The sequence below is a fragment of the Triturus cristatus genome, chromosome 4_2 (genome assembly GCF_964204655.1).
Source record: "Triturus cristatus chromosome 4_2, aTriCri1.1, whole genome shotgun sequence".
Classification (NCBI taxonomy): Eukaryota; Metazoa; Chordata; class Amphibia; order Caudata; family Salamandridae; genus Triturus; species Triturus cristatus.
In genome coordinates this window covers 729348935-729370090 of record NC_140586.1, presented here as the reverse complement: position 1 = coordinate 729370090, position 21156 = coordinate 729348935, and the positions used below count along the sequence as shown (strand labels likewise).

General features: G+C 45.7%; 1 protein-coding gene across 2 annotated transcripts in view; it reads right to left on the bottom strand.

Annotated features, from left to right (window-relative positions):
* Positions 1-21156, bottom strand: part of TUT4 (terminal uridylyl transferase 4) — a 1269543-nt gene that overhangs the window by 860406 nt on the left and 387981 nt on the right. For both annotated transcript variants that reach the window (XM_085602613.1, XM_085602614.1), the window contains exon 11: positions 1205-1324. In XM_085602613.1, coding sequence (XP_085458739.1) covers positions 1205-1324 — 120 coding nt within the window. The remainder of the gene's footprint in view (positions 1-1204; positions 1325-21156) is intronic.

Below are 21156 nucleotides of genomic sequence, written 5' to 3'. Positions count from 1 at the left end.
GGCCTAAAAGGGACCCCATGAGTGAACAGAGGCACAAACACCCGGCACAGTGCCGGATCCACATCAGGATGGAGGCCAGGGTCGATGACGGCCGGGGGCACGACTGGCGTCAAAAGCGGTAGCGGTGCCAGAGGAAGCGGCGCCGGTGGAGGCATAATAAGGTCAAACGGTGCCAATCAGGATTCAGGCCTGGATCCAAGGAGGACCTGCAGCCCTGGGGCCGGAGCTGCCGGCGGAGAATCCCTAGGCCCCAAAATCGAGTCCGCGGGGCCAGAAAGCATGCTGGCAGGTTTGGGCTGCCCAAGGAGTCGCTCCGGGTCCCAGGAAGGGAGGTAAACTCTGAGTTGGCTCTTAAGGCTCCGCACGCCGAGCTGCAGGAGGGGCACCGCCCGCATCTCTCATCGTATCAGCCGACCGACGAGGAAAAGTCGAAGAGCAATGATGCTTCTACGACTTCTTCTTGTGATTCGACTTACCTGACCCCGAGTGCGAAGACTTAGAAGATGAGTGATGATGGCTCCGAGACAGGTCCCTCGACCTTCCTCGCGACCTGGACCTTGAACAGCACGGAGCCGACTGCTCAAAACCTTCGGAGCCATGGACCAGCAGTCAGAGCACGACTTGGGGTCATGGTCGCACTCCAGGCAAAAGAGGCACACACGGTGCGGATCCGTAACCGACATCAGTCGAGAACAGGACCTGCAAGCCTTGAAGCCGGGAATCCCTACGTGCACCAGGAGTCGTAGGACTCAAAAAGACGTTGACAAAAGTCGGTCAAAAAGTTCAGTCAAAAAGTGACTGGAGTTACCGCTCTCTTAGTATCTGCACTGGCTGGCGCGGAAAAAGAAAGAACTGACGTCAGCACGCGAGGGCGGCGTCTAAGTAGCTACCGCAACGTCATCCCGATGACCACGAAGCCAACGACGGACGCAGAGACGACCGACGCCACCTTCTGACGTGCAGAGGTACTGCTGACGACAAAGCTTTTCAGATCCAGTCTGACGCCTGGGGTAATTCTAAGGTAAGGAATCTATAATTAACTGTTTCTTTCAGATACTGAGGTCAGTGGAGGTTTTTAAGTTCAATGGAGCGCTGCAAGATCATGAAATCGTATCCACTAGCTAAAATGAAAAAGTGGTTGCTTTCTTGTCAAAATATGAATTAAACATATGCCCTATGTACATACATTACATTTTTAACTCACCCACTTGCCCAAATAGGCTGGAAGAATTGGTGGTTTTCTTTGCTGAAGAAAGAACATCACCATTAAGGCAAACGAATAGGACGGAATCCCCCCTTCTGATTGGCAGTCAATATGGCACAGCTGTAAAAATGAAGGCATTTTTGAGTTTAACATATAGCTAAACAAATCAAAACACAAACAAGTGAAAATGTAGCAGAAACTGTACAGGAAGACAAGCTCACAACGTATTTTGGATTTTGCAGCACAGTTGAAAAAGCTCCTTTTTGGTTTAAACATTGTATTGCTTTTTTTTAAATAGAAATGAACAAAGAAATGTAATGTGTAAAATTCTTGAGGTCCTTCTCTATTGGGAAATATACCAACTAACTCAAATACATTGTACTTTACTTTTATATAAAGATTATATGAACAAGCATTCTTCTGAAATATAAAAAATGTAGGCTTATAAAATGTGGTCACATCACACAGAGTGTATTTTGATAATTTTGCAATGTTAACATTTTTGCATTTATCTCCATGTGTTAATTTATCTATTTCTTTAACGTCGGTTAGAATGTATTGACAATCTTTAGGAAATGTTACACTCCCTTTATTTTTACTGCAGGTGATTTTTTAAGAATGATATTTTTTACATTTTCGTACTTTGATATTTGAAGAGTTCTTTTCTGAGCAAAGTCTGCTGTGATGTGCTGTGCTTCTGACCTAACATGGCGTAACAGACACATTTTGAGTATTATTGAGATTCTAAGATGCACTGCAATATTGACGGGAAGTGCTTTTCAGCTGTGTAAGCCTTTCTTGGAGCCAAGAACAAAGTAAGGGGTCATGAAGTGGATTTATTTTTCAGGAGCTATAACATAACTCAGATGTTGATGGTCTTGTTTACACAGGACCACACCAATTACTGATTATCTCCAAAAGGCTACTTTGGGCAAGGTGTAGACGTACATGCTGTCTCCTGCATAGATTAGCTCTTGTCAACCGAGCTGGGGAACTTGGAGATGTCTAAATAGAAGGGTGTTGGCAAGACTAACATGTAAGAATGCTTTCATAAAAAGTATCTTATTGGAGGGTGACTCCCTAATCCTACCAATATTCCATTTGTAAAAAGTTTGGGATTTGCTACTGAAGTTACTGGCACTGGAAACGCATGTCTGGGGGGGTATGTCAACATAAAGAAGGAGTAGCAATAAATCTCTGCATTGATTTTTCAGCACTGCCTCTTGAAAGGCAGGGAGACTTTCCTTCTTACAATAGAAGCGTTCAATAAACTATTAATCACAAAGTGAAAATATATATGTAAACCACTGAGAAAAACAATTTATTCATACTGTAGATCTACACATAAGTATATCTATATATATATATATATATATATATATATATATATATATATATATATATATATATATATATATATATATATATATCTATCTATCTATCTATCTATCTATCTATCTATCTATATATATATATATATATATATTCACTTAAAACCATAGGTTTCACACACGCTATAGTTAGGAATTAGCATTTAAAAAACCTTGCAAATTCACTGAAAAAAACATAGGTTTCACACACGTTATAGTTAGGAATTAGCATTTAAAAAACCTTGCAAATTCACTGAAAAAACCATAGGTTTCACACACGTTATAGTTAGGAATTAGCATTTAAAAAACCTTGCAAATTCACAGAAAAAAACCATAGGTTTCACACATGTTATAGTTAGCTGGACATTTCACTCGTAAAAAACCAATGGAATTCCCCCGATATAGTTAGTTCAGCTAACTATAACTCGCGCGCCCGCAATCCACTGCTGATGACGTCACATATTACATCACTCATGACATGGTCAGTGACATCCCTCATGACATCACTGATGACATCTATGACTCTTGTATGGTCCATTTCCCATCAATTTCTAGTTCCTGAAGATGTGCCCCCCCCCCATCCCTGAAGGGATGCGTCCGTAGTCATAACGTAACTATGACATTGCGCCTCAAAGGCGAGGCCTGGAGATATAGTTTGCTGTATTCCCCAGCATGACAGAGCTTCTTTTATTGCCTGGGGATAGCGAATGTGACGGTCGAATAAGACGTAAGCCTGTATCCACTGGACATCCAGTTGTTCCTGAAGCGGCATCGTATGCAAACAGCAGTTTGGAAACAATTGAAAGCACGAGGATAGCATTTTCAGCTTAGATTTGTACATTCTCACTGAAACGGACTTTCTTCTTAGTATTTGAGTCGTTATATGCAAGATCTTGTGAATGCGTTATGTCGTAGGGTAAGCCTTCGCTATCTTGGTGTCCAGAACAGCCCCAAGGAACCCCAGCGATTGTATTGGTATGAGGGATGATTTTTCCATATTTATCTGCAGCCCCAGCAATTTGAAGAGCTGATGACAAGCCCATGAAGAGTTATTTCCAGAGTGGTATGTAGACCCCTTGACTAGCCAGTCATCCAGGCAGGGATAAACCTGGTGCCGTTGCTGTCTTAAGAAGGCGGCCACTAGTGCATTGCACTTCATGAATACTCTGGGCGCTGATCAGAGACCGAAAAACAGTACTTTGAACTGATAGTGGCCCCCTGCCACCCCGAACCATAGGAAACGTAGATGCTTGACGTAAATGGGGATGTAAAAATAGGCGTCCAGGACATCGAGAGATGTCATAAAGTCCCCTTTGTTGATCATCAATAGAATTTCTTGCAACAGCAGCATTCTGAGGGGCCGTTTTTTGATACACTTGTTTATGGGTCTGAGATCCATGACCCGTCTCCATTTGCCATACTGCTTCTTTTTTATGAGAAAGAAGTGTGAGTAGAATCCCTTTCTACGGTGTTGCTGAGGAACTTCCTCTATCGCTCCCTTCAAGATAAGAGCTAAAATCTCCTGCTTCAATAGAGTTAGATGTTGATGTTTTCTCTTGAGAAGAGGGAGACCTAAAGGCTTTTGGACAAATTCAAAGGTGTGTCCTTGTTGAATAATGTCCAACATCCATTTTTCCGTTTGTAAATTGAGCCACTGATGGTAACAGGCAGACACATAGTGGACCTTTTGAGGCTTGTGACGGTATGAGGTGACTGGTGGAACTGAAAAGTCACTGGCGTCTAGCGTTGTCCTGGGATTTTCCCCTTGTAGGACGACGTCGGCAAGTTGATTGCTGCGTGTAAGGCATGTTAGACGCTCGAAATTGTTGCTGCTCCACATATTCTGGTGTATATCCTTGTTGTAGATATGGCTGGTGTCCATATGACTGAAAAGAGGATTTTTGCTGGTATTGACCGCTATCTCTTCCTCCACGAAACGACTGAAAACGCTGCTGCTGGAGTGTTTCTAGGTAGAATGCGGTTTTGTTTCCGCCTTTATCCCGTGAAGAGCATCAGCAACATTTTACCCAAATAAATATTCACCGTAAAATGGCCTATCCATAATTTTCGGCTGAACCTCAGGGAGGAAGGAGGTAGCCTTCAACCAGCCCTGTCTGCGTAGTACTATAGCTCCTGTCATTTGTCAGAAAGCAATGGAAGATATATCCATTGCTTTATCTATGACTTCAGACGCCGCACTGGCCCCTTCTTGAAGATTCTGCGTAGCCCGTGCATTCTTTTCTTCAGGGAGATGGTCTAGAAAAGGTGCAGAGTCAGACCACATCCAACGGGCATTGCTGCCTCAGATAGCTAAGGCATTTGACGCTTTGAAGGAAGTAGCCGCTATTGCTGCAAAACGTTTTCCTATACTATCCAGTCTGCTGCCATCCTTATTGGGAGGGGCGGAACAAGGGGCAAAAGGGTTTCTGGAGCTGCGCTGCCTGCATAACCACTGGTCTTGAATGTCCAATTAAGCATGCAGGAGGAGAATCAGGGGCTTTATATTTCTTATCCATTCTCGGAACCACTGCAGTGACCAAAGATGGATTCTTCATTAATTTGAGCCCCTCCTCCCAGATGTAGCTTACCACTGGAATGGCTCATGTAGATTTTCTGGTGGAATCCTTAAAATCATACAGGAAGCATTCAGCTTGCTTCGTAGGGTGCAGCATGTCAAATCTTTTAGACACTTGTTACTATAACTTATGGAACCCCCAATGTCCGCTGGAAGAGAACTGGCAGGGGAAGGTGAATGAGATGGTGAGGATGGTGCAATGTAGTCATCTCATTCCCTACCTGCAGTGCCTGTGTCTTGAACCAACTCTCCTTCCTCTGGCTGCTCTTCCGGATCGCTTTCAGTATAATCATCTCCAATAGTTCAGACCAGAGGGGCCGCCATACTCTCTTGAGCTGAAGGAGGTTCCGAAGCATCAGGAAGTTGTGTTTCAGGCTGCCTTTCAGGTCGTCCCGGACTGCAGGGTTATGGTGTTTGGGATTCCAGAAAATGTTTATGTTTACTGCGGTCTTGGCAGAGGATGATCTTTAAAAGAAAAATCTGTCTACATATAGTCTGAAGTATCCCTTGGTACTCCCTCTTCATTGTCAGTGTTCTGACACATCACTCTTAATTGTGAAGGACTATACGCTGGTCCAAACAGGACCTCATCTGCAGACACTTTCAAATCCAGGAGGAGTGAAGGAGGAAGCGGCGATACCTTGCTCAAGGAAGTCAAATCCGATGTCATCCGTGCCATTCCAGTGACTTTCTTCTGTTCCGTGGACGATGTCGACAGAAAGATGCACTTTATTGTAATCGTTGTTGACCCATGCATTGACACTGGGTATTTGAACATAGTCAAAGAAGCAGTCGTCGTTGCACTCGCCGTCTGCGTAGAACCAACGGTAGCCGGCGACAGCGATTAAAATTTTCCTGCAGTCAACGATGGAGCGGTTGTCAACAGGTCCGTCGACCGAGTCTTTTTCGCTGACGAAGATTTGTAAGGAGAAGAGGCACAGACGCAGAAGTTGGCGGTCTGTTGTGGCCAACACTAGGAAATGGCTGTAGGAAGCTGGCTCTGTATATACTATACCAAAATGAGTAGTAGTGTACACTGAGTCCAGTGGAAACCCAAAGGTAGGCAGAGGAAAAGTAGCTAGCACCTTACTCTCTATTTATGGTATTGTGGGCGAGCAGTAAGGCTTTATCAGTGTTAAGCATTTGTTGTACACACTCATGCAAGAAATGTCACACACTCAAAGACTGAACTCAGACCAATTTGTTTGTATCAAAAACATTTAGTTATTTTATTTCTAGAACCAAGCAAAGACTGGTGCAGGTAAGTGAAATAATACTTCGCAAAATCTTAAGCGGCGATTTACACTTGAATGCAGGTTCAAAATAAAAAAGAAAATTCTCTAATTGTTAAGTTTTCTGAAGCATTAGGGGTATTTATGGTCTTTGTTTGAAAATTATGGTGTCATAATGTTGTACTCGAACTTAATGTTTTGATAAAATTAAACAAAAATGTTTTGTACGAACCCATCTTTGCTTGCAATCATTGACATATTGAGAAAATGGAATGTGGTTTTGCTTATTAGGCTTGATGCGAAGGAAAAGGGATATTACACTTCTGAGTGCCGGGGTACTTGTTTGTCGACTGCAAGTTCAAATGCAGTTGGTTGAGTTACAGGTAAGTCAACAGTTTGAAATTACTTTTTAGTTACTTTGTAGATTACAGTACACGTTACTCATTGGATAACTTTTTAAGTTACTTTTGCTAATCAGTGTGATATGCCTAGATATCACACAAACATTTCCTAGACAAAAGGTAAGTAATTCAGTTTTTACAGTTATGCCGTTTTTCAATGCTTCGTACAAACCAACTCCACATTTAGAAGAATTTTTAAGGAAAAACTGTTAATGCAATCCCGTGGGAGGAAATGAAGTTAACGGTTTGCAGGCAAGTACTTATTTGTGGGAGTTGGTATTCTGGGGTTAGAACCAGAGTTCCCCCAGGGTCGAGGATGCACTCTCAGAACTCCTTCAGCGGCACTAGTGTGGTTGGGTGCAGAGTGCTGAGGCCTAATTTTATCCAATGTAGGATAGGGGGCCTCCGGTTGGTGGCTGCTCACGAGCAGGCCACAAGGATGTGGGAGCAAAGCTTCTGGTGCTAGGCCCACGGTAAAGGTGGATCTGGTTTAGCCCACAAAATTCCCCTGCAGCAATGGCTGCAGGGTGCTGATTTGGCGTTGGGTGCACTGTTGTTTTCAATGGGGATTCTCCGGTTGCAACAAACACTGCAGGCTCGGGGACGAAGATCTTCTGAAGGTGACCACCGGTTGGAGAGGTAAGTTGGGATGCCTGGGGATGCTGGGACACTGTCGGTTGGACCAGCCAAGGCCGTGGGAAGTCAGGTGCAGGGGTGTTTGTAGGCATCTGGTTTTCTTACCAACTCCAGTCACGGTCGGGGGGGATCCTCCAGAAAGGGGCTGCAGGCGTCGTTTGGAGACTCGAGGCAGGTCAAAGATCACCAGATCTCAGTTCAGGATTGCCAAAAAGACCTTCTCGTATTGTTGGGCCAAACAAACTCGGGCAGTGGTTGTCGGGTGCAGAGTGGTGCAGACTCGCGGATTTAGCCAGAGTCTGTGGGTTAGCAAATCTGGTGCTAACGGGACACAAAGTCTTGGTGAAGGCAGGGCATGTCCTTCGGGTTCTTGAGGGCTGCTGGCTGCAGGACACACCTGGATTTCGCTGAAGCAGGTTTGCGGAGTGGACAAGCCGGTAGGGCTGAGGTCAAGTCAATGGGCGTCCTCCTCCTCTTACTTCAGCACGCCTTCTTCGGTCCTTCTTCTTCTGGTTGTTTCTTGTCCGAGGAGACAAGGTTCGGGGTTGCCCCTAAAGAACAAGTTACTTACCTTCGGTAACGCTTTTTCTGGTGGATACAATATCTGCCTGTGGATTCCTCACCTTTTGTATTACTCTGCACCAGCATTCCATGGAAACTTTTTCTTAGCTCTCCCACGTCGACGAGGACGTCAAAATAGCATGGCTCTGCTCGCGACTCCGTATGACGTCACCGGATCCATAAGAAGACCTCGTCGGCGTGCTGACGTCAGTTCCTCCCATTTTTTCCGTGTCTTCGAGGCGAACCGACAACATAACACCAGTATACACAAAATATATACAAATACATATAGTATAAATAGAAAGGAAAAGGCAACAACAAAAGCATTTCCTAGCAATAAACTGTATGACATATAAAAACTGACAATGTCAGACAGTCAAAACTTTATTCGGTATCTGCAGGAAGAAAACGGAGAGGCAGGTGGGTCAGTGAGGAATCCACAGGCAAATATTGTATCCACCAGAAAAAGCGTTACCGAAGGTAAGTAAATTGTTCTTCTGATGGATACGTCTGCCTGTGGATTCCTCACCTTTTGAATTGAATCCCAAATCCGTACCTCTCCTGGAGCGGGGTGTCCACCTGCCTATACCAAAACATCTTGCAGTACAGAGCGTGCAAAATGGCCGTCCCTCCTAACCTCCGAATCCAAGCGGTTATGCTTTGCGAAGGTATGGAGGAAGGCTCAAGTTGCCGCCTTACAAAGGTCTACAACAGGAACACCTCTAGCCAAAGCAGAAGAAGAAGACTTGGCTCTAGTGGAATGAGCTCTAATACCTTCAGGTGGCTCCTTATTGGCCAAGGCGTAGCAGATTTTGATGCACAAGATGATCTACCTGGAGAGTGTTCGCTTGTTGACAGCTTTTACCTTCATTCGTTCGATGTAGCCCACGAAGAGCTGATCATCCAGCCTTAGGTCCCTGGTTCTGTCCAGGTAGAAGCTAACGGCCCTCTTAGGGTCCAGACGGTGAAGTGTCTCCTCCTCCTTAGAAGGGTGAGGGGGAGGATAGAAGACGGCCCTAGATGGAAAGGAGTCATCACCTTAGGCAGGAAAGAAGCCATGGTTCTGAGAACCATCTTTTCTGCATGAATGGTCAAAAACAGAGGTTTAGAACTAAGAGCCTGAAGCCCACTTACCCTACACTGGCTGAGGTAATGGCGATCAGAAAGACCGTCTTAAAAGAAACAAGCATCAACAGACAACTATGAAGAGGCTCAAAAGGAGACTCCATCAGAAATGTAAGAACTACATTCAAATCCCACTGACTCATTATGAAGGGAGTGGGAGGAAACTTATTGGCGAGGCCCTTAATGAACCTCATAACAATAGGAGACTTAAATAAAGACGGCTGGTTCGGCAAGCAGAGGAAAGCCGACAAGGCCGATAAATAACCTTTAACAGTAGCCACAGCACAACCCTGCTTGGCCAAGGAAAGTGAAAATCCTAGAACGTCAGATAAATGGGATTTCAGTGGATCAATGGACCTCTCTCCACACCATGTCACAAACTTGTACCACCTAGAGGAATAGACAGATTTGGTGGAGTGTCTCCTGGATGATAAAATAACATCCACCACATCTAGCCGGAGAGAGAAAGAACTCAGGTTGCCCCGTTCAATCTCCAGGCATGAAGTTGAAAGCTTTGGAGGTGGGGGTGAAGAACCTGCCCCTGCGACTGCAAGAGGAGGTCTGCCCTGAAAGGGAGACAGAGCGGAGGGTGCGACGAGAGGTGATGTAGATCTGTGTACCACACTCTTCGTGGCCAATCTGGGGCGATCAAAATGACTTGGGCCCTGTTTTGGCGAATCTTCCTCAGAACTCGAGGAATCAAGGGTATGGGAGGAAAAGCGTAACAGAGTTGCGAGCTCCAATCCAATTGAAACTCCTCCCCCAACGCTCCCTGCATCAGATACTGAAGACTGCAGAACGAGGGGCAGTGCGCATTCTCCCGAGTAGCAAAAAGGTCCACCCGAAGAAACCCCCACATCTGAAAGATGCGAACGACCACCTCCGGATGAAGCCACCACTCGTGATCAGCCGAGTATTGCCAACTGAGACTGTTTGCACGCGCATTTAGCACCCTGGCCAGATGATTTGCAAACACATATCTGACGGCCCTGAGCCCAGGACCAGAGTCGCAGAGCCTTTCTGCAGAGACTATACGACCCTACCCCTCCCAGTTTGTTTATGTACCACATCGCTGTGTGTTGTCCGTCAGGACTTGAACCGACTGACTGCGAAGGGAGGGAAGGAAGGCCTTGAGAGCCAAACGTACTGCACGCAATTCCAAAAGGTTGATGTGAAGCAATATTTGATCTCCAGATCCCCCAGATGAGCACCCCACCCTAGAGTGGAGGCATCTGTGATCACGGTGGCCATCGGCGAAGGAGGCTGAAAGGGCTTTCCTTGAGACAGGTTGCCCTGCACACTCCACCAAGACAGCTCGGCTGCAGTGTCTCTGGAGATTCTGACCTTCTCCCCGAGATCTTCATTGTGCCGATACCACTGCCTGCGGAGGCACCAGTGGAGTGCCCTCATGTGCCAGAGTGCATGACTGACCAACAGAATGCAGGAAGTGAACAGACCGAACTGACGTTGACCCTTCAGGACTGGAACAACCGCCCCATCAGGAAATAAAGGAATCGTCTCCTGAATGTCGAGAATCCTCTGCGGAGGCGAAATAGCTTGACAAACAGTAGTGTCCAGTAGGTGAGATTTGGGCACATTTATCGAGTAACCCAAGTTCAACAACAACAACTGCGTTGTTGCATGCAAGTGGTTCAACACCATCTCTGAAGACTTTGTCTTGAGCAGCTAGTCATCCAGCTAGGGGAAGACAGGAATCCCGACCTTCTGAGATGTGCGGCCACCACCGCCATAACCTTCATGAAGACCTGTGGTGCGTAAGTGAGACCAAACAGTAGGACCGCAAACTGGTAGTGTTGTGACCCTACCGTAAACCGGAGATACTTCCGATGCGACGTCAGGATGGGAAGATGAAAACCCGCATCCTGCAAATCGATCGACACCATCCAATTTTCCCGTTGCAGCGCTAGAAGAACCTGAGCCAAGGTCAACATTTTGAACATTCCCTGCCGGAGGTAAAAATTCAAAACCCTGAGGTCCCGGATTGGTCTAAGCTGACCGTCCTTTTGGGGTATCAGGAAATAACGGGAATAACATCCCTGACCCCTTTTTTGCTCTGGAACCACCTCTAGCGCACCTTTTTGCAACAAGGCAAGAACCTCCAGAAGCAGCAAATGGTCTTCTAAGCCCCAATCCTGGCGAGGAGGGTAAGGAGGAGGAAACTCCAGGAAGGGGAGGGCGTATCCATTCTCCACAAGATTCAAAACCCCAACAGTCCGAAGTAACCGATTTCCAATCTTGTAGAAAATGGGACACCGGACGCCCTACAGGCCCAGCATGCTCCAAGATGGGGAATATAGAGCTGCTTTCCTGTGGTACCAGCGGTGGCGGCACGGGAGGAAGAGGAGGAGAAGAGCGGACGTGATGCATCTCGCAGACGACCTCTGCTCTTCCCTCTATAAGACTTGTACAGAGGGTTCTTCTGCTGCTGTGACTGTTGACAGCCTCGAAAGGAAGCCGCCTTACAAAAACCACGGTATGTCCTATACCCAAATTCTCTGGTTTGGGACTTAAGACTCAAGGATTTCGCCGTGGCTCTACTGTCTTTAAACCTCTGCAGCGCAGAATCAGCCTTTTTACCAAAAAGCTTGGATCTATCAAACGGACGGTCAAGGAGAGTATCCTGCACATCAGGTGAAAACCCAGAAGACCTGAGCCAGGCATGCCTCCTGGTGGCAATAGAGGAACCAATCACCCTGGCCACCGAATCAGCAGTGTCCAGAAAATAAAACTTGATGGGCTGCAGCCTGCGTATCCGCCAGAACTTCTAAAAAGAGACCTCTATCATTATAAGGTAACTTGGGAGCCAACTGCTTGGCCGAATCCATTAAGGCATGAATATAACTCCCCAACAAGCAAGCAGCATTGGTGGACTTCAAGGCCATACTTGAAGAGAAGACCTTCTTTGCAGAATGCTCCAATTTCTTAGAGTCTCTGCCTCAAAGATCCAGCAGCCTGTTTAGAACAGGAAGTCTGCACCACTAAACTTTCTGGTGAAGGATGTGCAGAAAGAAAAACAGGATCACCAGGGGCAGGCCTGTACCTCCTTGCTACAGACCTTGATACAGCAGGAGCAGAAAGGGGCTTCCGCCAACAGTCTAGAATTGGCTCAGTCAAAGCCTCATTAAAAGGCAAAAGAGGTTCGACTACAGAAGATGGGGAATGTAATACCTTGGTAAGAATATTTGGCCTGAACTCAGCAGTGGGTAACTGAAGGTCTAAAAGCTCAGCAGCCTTTCTAATCACAGCATGGTATGGTTTTACATTCTGAGAGGGTAAGGCCTTTGGTGAAGAAAGTTCCCACTCTGGGGAAGTGTCTAGACCACTCGCCTCTCGAAGGCCCTCAAACTCATCAACAGTCTTCAATTTCACATTCTTCAGCATCACCCCGCTGAAATTCTTCCTCTTCCAACAGTCTTTGGGCTTCTTTTCTCGACCTCAACTTCGGAACCAGCGTCGGCAGCGCCAAGCTCGGCGCCGGAGACATAGGCGCAGGCGTCGATGGAAGAGCCTCCAATGTGGGCAACAGCGCCGATCGAAGTCGAGAGGAAGAAAGACCACCAGATGTCACCGGAGAGTGTGAAAACGCCGTAGAAAACCTCGGAGCGGGAAACGGCCAGGACGGTGCCATTGGCATAAAGGGCACGAAAGGTGCCTCGGCATATTGCTGAGGCGCCCAAATTGAATGCAAGCGGACCCACGGGGCCCGAAGGGGCACCGGGTAGGGTAGGCTGCTTTGGCAAACATGCCGTACATCGCTTTAAGAAAATACGAAGGATCCGACCCAGGTTCAGGAAAGGGTGGATAAGGAGCTGAGTCTGAATATGCTTAAGGCCGAGTAGGCACAGGGGACGTCAGATCCAGAACAGGAGAGGCCGCTGGCACAGGAGAAGACATCCTAGGCTCCTGAGGACCTCTCGGTGCCGAAGATAACCTGGGCGCTGGAGAACCCTTTGGCGTCGGTGAATGCGCCGGAGAAACCCTCGGCATCGGACAGTGAGCCAGAGATGCTTTAGGAGAAGGAGAAGGCGACAGCGAGATGAAATCTTTAGAGCGATATCGAGGAGTCCTAGGCGTCGGCCTCGAAGCTCTACCTTTCGATGAATGACGCCAGGAGCTGTGCCTTCTCTTCTTCTTGTGCTTCTTTGACGACTTCAATTTCGACCTCTTTCGGCTCCTCTTCTCCTTTCTTGCTTTTACCATAAAAAGCTTAGCCTCACGCTCCTTCAAAACCTTCGGATTCATTTTCCGACAACTAGAGGGGCCTTCAACGTCGTGGTCCGATGACACACCACAAGCAGTCATCATGGGGGTCTGTGATAGACATATGGCCCCCGCACTTTCTGCAAGGCTTAAAACCCGACTTCCTCGATGTCGCTATAGCACCGCTACACCAAGGAAAACAGCAGTAACAAAGTAACCTATGAAGAAAATGGAGAGTCTCAGAGTAATTTTACGCATCGATGGCGCAGAAAAAAGGGAACTGACGTCAGCACGCCGACAAGGTCTTCTTATGGCTCCAGTGATGTCATACGGAGTCGTGAGCGGAGCCGTGCTATTATGATGTCCTCGTCGACGTGGGAGAGCTAAGAAAAAGTTTCAGTGGAATGCTGGCGCAGGGGTAAATCAAAAGGTGAGAATCCACAGGCAGATGTATCCATCAGAATACTAGATATAGGGGCGTTATAAGTAAGTGAAGGTTTGGACCAATGGGTCCCCTCCTTGGGGTGGCTACACCTCCTATTATGCCACCCTCCAGTGGGAGGGAGGCATATGCCTCTCTGGTTGGCTGGGTCCCCCATCTGCAAGATGGCGGGGACTGAGAGTTGTGCTTCCCCTCGCCTTACCCACGTGAGGGGTGGGGTTGGCAAAGGTGGGCACACCTCCCTTCCTCACTGGGTTTTCCTGCCGATTCGCCAGCCCAAGGGATCAGAACCAGTGGGGGCCAGTTGCTGGAAGCAGTGAAGGGCTGGGGTAGCTCACAAAGACGGCTAGCCTTTGAAGCTTCCCCTTCGTGGACTCTGCCAATCCTGGGGGAGGAGGCTTGGCACCTCGTCCAAGGATGTGCATTGGTTCAGACCCCCAAGAGCAGCAGGCTCTCGACCCAGGGGTCCAGAAACATGTCTGGTGGTGATACCTGGCGAGCAGCCACTCAGCAGAGACACTAGAGTTGGGTCGTTTTTCAGGGGGCATCTCTAAGATGCCCTCTGAGCGCATTTTTCATCAAATCCCACATTGGCATCAGTGTGGATTTAATGTGCTGAGAAGTTTGATACCAACTTCCCAGTTTTCAGTAAAACCATTATGGTGCTGTGGAGTTCGTAATGACAAACTCCCAGCACCATATACATACATATACACACACACACACACACACACACACACACACACACACACACATATATATATATATATATATACACATATTATCTACTGGCGGTCGCCAGTAGATAGTTATAGTTAGGACCGTGTTTCCATAGGAAATCTCAAAATTCTATTTTGAATAACTTTGGCGCCGGTTGACAAATCTTCGCGAAATTTTCAAAACTAATGGGGCGCTCCGCTCAGCTCCTACCCTCAAAGTCTCGGGGGGATTCGTCAAGCGGGGGCCGAGAAAAAAGGGGGGTCCCAAAACGCGTTTTCCCCATGCATTTTTCCATAGGACCTTTAGACACAGCTACAGCCCGAACGGCTGAACAGAATTACTTGAAATTTGGCAGAGAGGTAGCCATAAGGTCAAGAAAGTGCCTTTTGCAGGTCTGGTGTAAATCTGGTCAGTATTTCCTGAGAAAATAGCATTTAAAAGCATATCAATATCTATACGCGCGCAGGGTGCGCGCACCGTGCGCGAGCGTAATTCTTATTGGTGGTTACATGTTAGTCAACGTTCGAATCGGTCGAAATCAGGAAGTGTCGGCCGCCATTATGTTTGTTTTCAGTGCGAGAGTGAAAAAGGAAGGTGGCGAACGTGAAATGGGGGCAGGGTAGAGAGTTCCTGACCCCCTAGCCTTTGTCAGGGGGTCCCAGAAGGACCCCGAAGGCAGAATTTTTTTTTGTTTTATTTTAAAACGCGGGGGTGCGCGCACCGTGCGCTCACGGTGAAAAAAAAAAAAATGTAATACGTAATTTATTGTAAAATAAATATATAAAAAAAATAATAATACAGGTTTCACACACGTTATAGTTAGGAATTGGCATTTAAAAAAACCTTGCAAATTCACTTAAAAAACCATAGGTTTCACACATGTTATAGTTAGGTGGATATTTCACTCGTAAAAAACCAATGAAATTCCCCCGTTATAATTAGTTCAGATAACTATAACTCGCGCGACCACCACTCTATCACAAGGATGATGTCATGAGTGATGCCACTGACCATGTGATGAGTGATGTAATATGTGACGTCATGAGCAGTGGATTGCGGGCGCGCGAGTTATAGTTATCTGAACTAACTATAACGGGGAAATTTCATTGGTTTTTTACGAGTGAAATATCCACCTAACTATAACATGTGTGAAACCTATGGTTTTTTAAGTGAATATATATATACACACATATATATATATATATATATTCACTGAAAAAACCATAGGTTTCACACGTTATAGTTAGCTGGACATTTTACTGATAAAAAACCAATGAAATTCCCCCGTTATAGTTAGTGCAGGCAACTATAACTCACGCGACCGCAATCCTCTGCTGATGCTAATACTGTATTTAGACAATTATTTGCCCATGTCTTCTTCCATTAAATTTTAGCTATACATATATTACAAATATTTTTTTTTCATAAAGACACATATGTCATCAGCAGAGGATTGCGGTCACGTGAGTTATAGTTGCCTGCACTAACTATAACGGGGGAATTTCATTGGTTTTTTATCAGTAAAATGTCCAGCTAACTATAACATGTGTGAAACCTATGGTTTTTTCAGTGAATTTGCAAGGTTTTTTAAATGCTAATTCCTAACTATAACGTGTGTGAAACCTATGGTTTTTTCAGTGAATTTGTACGTTTTTTTAAATGCTAAGTTACTGTACGCCATTCATGGCGTGCGCGCCCACTTAACGCAGTTCGTTCTGTGCGCGCACGGTGCGCTTCGCGCACCGTGCGCGCACAGTGAGCACGCGGTGCGCTTCGCGCACCGCGCGCCCACTTTACGCAGTTAGTGCCGTGCACGCTGGGTGAACAGAATTACTTGAAATTTGGCAGAGAGGTAGCCCTCAGGTCAGGGATGTGCCTTTTGAAGGTCTCGTGTAAATCTGTTCAGTATTTCCTGAGAAAATAGCATTTAAATCAATATATATCTATCTATGGGCGCGCTCCGAGCGCGTACCGTAAGCTTACCGTACGCGCACGCCGCCGTGCACGAGCACGATTCTGATTGGTTGTTAGATCTCAGTAAACATTCGAATCGGTCGAAAACCAGGAAGTGTCGGCCGCCATTTTGTCTCTCGCAGTCTGAGGGGGTGAAAAACAAAGGTGGAGAACGTGAAAAGGGGGCAGAGTGGACAGTTCCTGACCCCCTAGCCTTTGTCAGGGGGTCCCAGAAGGACCCCCAAGGGCAAAAATTTATTTTAATTTTTTTTCGAAAAATCGCCGAATGCGCGTAGCGTACGCGCACGGCGTAAACGGAGAAATTCCGCGAACTTCGCGTAACTATTCCGCGATTACGCGTACCGTACGCGCACGGCAAAAAAAAAATTTCAAAAAGGAAAGCTTAAAAAAAAATAAAAAAAATTGTGAGGCAAGGTTGGCTCTTAAAAGAGCCGTTGGGTTAATACAGGGATGGAGGAAAGAAAGAATGGGAATATTATGAGCGTCTACAAACGTGCTGGTCTATCTTATTGTTAATAAGGGAAACACTGGTCTCCCCAAAAACAATAAGACCACAACACGTTGTACACCTCATTGAAACCCTCCGAAATCGAGGGTTAATGTCCAGAGGAGCAGAAGACGGTGATGCTCCCACCTCAGAGGAAGGGCTCAGCTGAGCTGCCGATGATGTACTCGGCTGAGCTTCGGAGGTTGGGCTCAGGTGACTTACTGAAGAGTTTTCTCCAGTATGTCGAGCAAAGGTCCTGGGATGTTTATCCCTAAGGTGTCTTATCATAGAGTGATTTCCAAAGGAATACTTCTTCCTTGGATCTCCTCTAGATGAAACACGGTCACAAAGTGTGCAAGTGACCAATGGAGCATTGACCTTTTTCTGCCCCTCTGGAAAAGTAAAATACTCCCACACAAAAGAATCCCTTTGTTTCCTCCTTCTCTGTCTGATGATGGTGCTGCTAGGCTCACTCTCAGAAGAGGTCTGCTGCTCTGCCATTGTATCTCAATGTCAATTCAGCTCCTTCTCCTAGGGGATCTCAAGCAGTAATGAGGGGAATGGGTGTGGTGTGGGAAGTTTCTGGAACTGAAAGTAGTTTCAACCAATGAAAAGTGTTCTTTGTGGATCACATGACCTACCGTGCGCGCTCCGTAAGCTTACGGTACGCGCTCGTAAACAAGTACGCATGCGCAAACGTGACGCTTACGGAGCGCTTACGGAGCGCGTACGTAAGACGCACTCGCGCATGCGCATTACACGCCCCTGCGTAACCGCGACGTTGCTTCCGCGCAACGCGCATGCGTGTACGCCACGTACGTATCACGTAAGCGCACTGTACTTATGACGTACGGAGCGCGTAGCGTCAGCTTACCGTACGCACACAGAAAAAAATGCACAAAAAAAAAAATTAACCATTCCATAATGCAGGATATAGTACATATATTATTTTATACATAGGTTTACCAAAAATCTCAAAAACAAAATTTGCATTTAAAAAACCGTACAAATTCACTGAAAAAACCATAGGTTTCACACACGTTATAGTTAGGAATTAGCATTTAAAAAACTTTGCAAATTCACTGAAAAAACCATAGGTTTCACACATGTTATAGTTAGCTGGACATTTCACTCGTAAAAAACCAATGAAATTCCCCCGTTATAGTTAGTGCAGGCAACTATAACTCACGTGACCGCAATCCTCTGTTGATGCGAATACTGTATCTTTAGCTATACATATATTACAAATATTTATTTTTCATAAAGACACATATGTCATCAGTGATGTAATATTTGACATCATCAGCAGAGGATTGCGGTCGCTTGAGTTATAGTTGCCTGCACTAACTATAACGGGGGAATTTCATTGGTTTTTTACGAGTGAAATGTCCATCTAACTATAACATGTGTGAAACCTATGTTTTTTTCAGTGAATTTGCAAGGTTTTTTAAATGCTAATTCCTAACTATAACGTGTGTGAAACCTATGGTTTTTTCAGTGAATATATATATATATACACACATATATATATATATTCACTGAAAAAACCATAGGTTTCACACATGTTATAGTTAGCTGTACATTTCACTCGTAAAAAACCAATGAAATTCCACGTTATAGTTAGATCAGGTAACTATAACTTGCGCGACCGCAATCCACTGCTGATGACGTCACATATTACATCACTCATGACATGGTCAGTGACATCACTCATCACATCAATGATGACATCTCAAATGACACATTGTGGATTGCGGTCGCGCAAGTTATAGTTACCTGATCTAACTATAACGTGGAATTTCATTGGTTTTTTACGAGTGAAATGTACAGCTAACTATAACATGTGTGAAACCTATGGTTTTTTCAGTGAATTTGCAAGGTTTTTTTAAATGCTAATTCTTAACTATAACGTGTGTGAAACCTATGGTTTTTTCAATTAATTTGTACGGTTTTTTAATTGCTAAGTTATGTATTTATTTTTAATTTTTGCGCGCACCGTGCACGCGCTGTGGGCACTCGGTGCGCTTCGCACGCCGAGCGCCCACGTTGCGCATTTCGTACCGTGTACGCCTCGCCATTTTTTTACAAAATATCAATTGTTTTTTTCTCTCTTGGGGGTCCTTAGATTTATATATTAAATGTGATTGATAATTCTTTTTTTTTTTTTTTTTTTTTTTACCGTTCGCGTACGGTAAGCTTACCGTACGCGCACCCCGCGATTTTTTAAAAAAATTATTACATTTATTTTTCATACTTTTTGGTCCTTCGTGAACCCCCTGACGAACGCTAGGGGGTCTGCAACTCTCTTCGTTGCCCCCTTTTCATGTTATCAACCTTTTTTTTTTCAGTGCGAGAGACAGAAACTGGCGGCCGATACTTCCTGGTTTCGACCGATTCGAATGTTTACTTTGATCTAACAACCAATCAGAACCGCGCTCGCGCACGGCACCGTACGCGTACGGTAAGCTTACCGTAAGCGCACGGTAAGCGCACGGAGCGCACTTACAGATATATATATTGATTTAAATGCTATTTTCTCAGGAACTACTGAACAGATTTACACCAGACCTACAAAAGGCACATCCTTGACCTGCGGACTACCTCTCTGCCAAATTACAAGTAATTCTGTTCAGCCGCTCGGGCTGTAGCTGTGTCTAAAGGTCCTATGGAAAAATGCATGGGGAAAAGCGTTTTGGGACCCCCCTTTTTTAATAGATATCCAGTCTTACAAACCAACGCGTTTCACCATCCACTGATAGCTTGATCACGACCGTGATCAAGCTATCAGTGGATGGTGAAACGCGTTGGTTTGTCTTAAGACTGGATATCTATTAAGACGAATAAAGAACTGGGATTGAAACGAAATAAACCGTGAGTGCGTGCTAATTGGTTTCCTACCAGGGAACCGTCGGAGGATATTATGACGGCACAGCTCGGCCGCAGCATTGCACCGAATAGAGAAGCGCCAGGGGCCCCTTGAAACGGAGCGGAAGTGTGGAGATATATATATATATACATAACTTCTCCAGGTGCCCCTCTCTTAGAAATGCACTCGAAAAAGTTGGTGTAGCAATCCTTTATAAGGTACACATCTCACAGCGCTGATGGCATTACAGCATGTCAAAAAGCCTGACGCGTTTCAAAGCTAGATTGCTTCTTCCTCAGAGGCTCGACAAATTCAGGAGGACACACCCACAGATTTAAACTACATCCCACGCCCATCATAGGGCAAAGCATTCTGGGTCCTGTAGTGCATCCATCAAATTACACCCTGTATGGGCGCATCTCTATTACATTGCTGTCCATAGTCAAAGCCCACAAATGGGCCCCAACGCAAAGATGCATCATGCGCCATCAACAAAGTCCCACACATGAGGCCAGGTAAGTATCCCGCCCCGTGGCTCCCAGTTATTGGGATGGTGCATTTCCCGCGGCAAGGGCTGCCGCGTGTTCAATAACTGCTCCAGGTGCCCCTCTCTTAGAAATGCACTCGGAAAAGTTGGTGTAGCAATCCTTAATAAGGTAAACATCTCACAGCGCTGATGGCATTACAGCATGTCGAAAAGCCTGACGCATTTCAAAGCTAGATTGCTTCTTCCTCAGAGGCTCGACAAATGCAGGAGGGCACACCCACAGATTTACACTACATCCCACGCCCATCATAGGGCAACGCATTCTGGGTCCTGTAGTGCATCCATCAAATTACACCCTGTATGGGCGCATCACTATTACATTGCTGTCCATAGTCAAAGCCCACAAATGGGCCCCAGTGCGAAGATACATCATGCTCAATCAACAAAGTCCCACACATGAGGCCAGGTAAGTATCCTGCCCCGTGGCTCCCATTTATGTACATATACAAAACCGAGAGCAATACATTGCTGAAGCCCACAGACAACTAAGAAACCAGGATCATTACAAAATATTGGATAAAAATCAGATGACACAATGGACCATAGAATACCATCAACAATTATTAATTTGGAAAGAGAGAGGGTTAATCAACTTTGAGGAATTCATGTACCTCAAGGTTGATAATCCGGTTACACCCACAATTTACTTTCTTCCGAAAGTGCACAAGTCAAGTGTAGACCCTCCGGGCAGACCAATTGTTAGCTCCTTGGGCTCACTCTTGGAAAGAACATCCCAATATATCGATGTGTTCCTGATTGAATATGTGACAAAATTACCCACATACCTAAAAGACA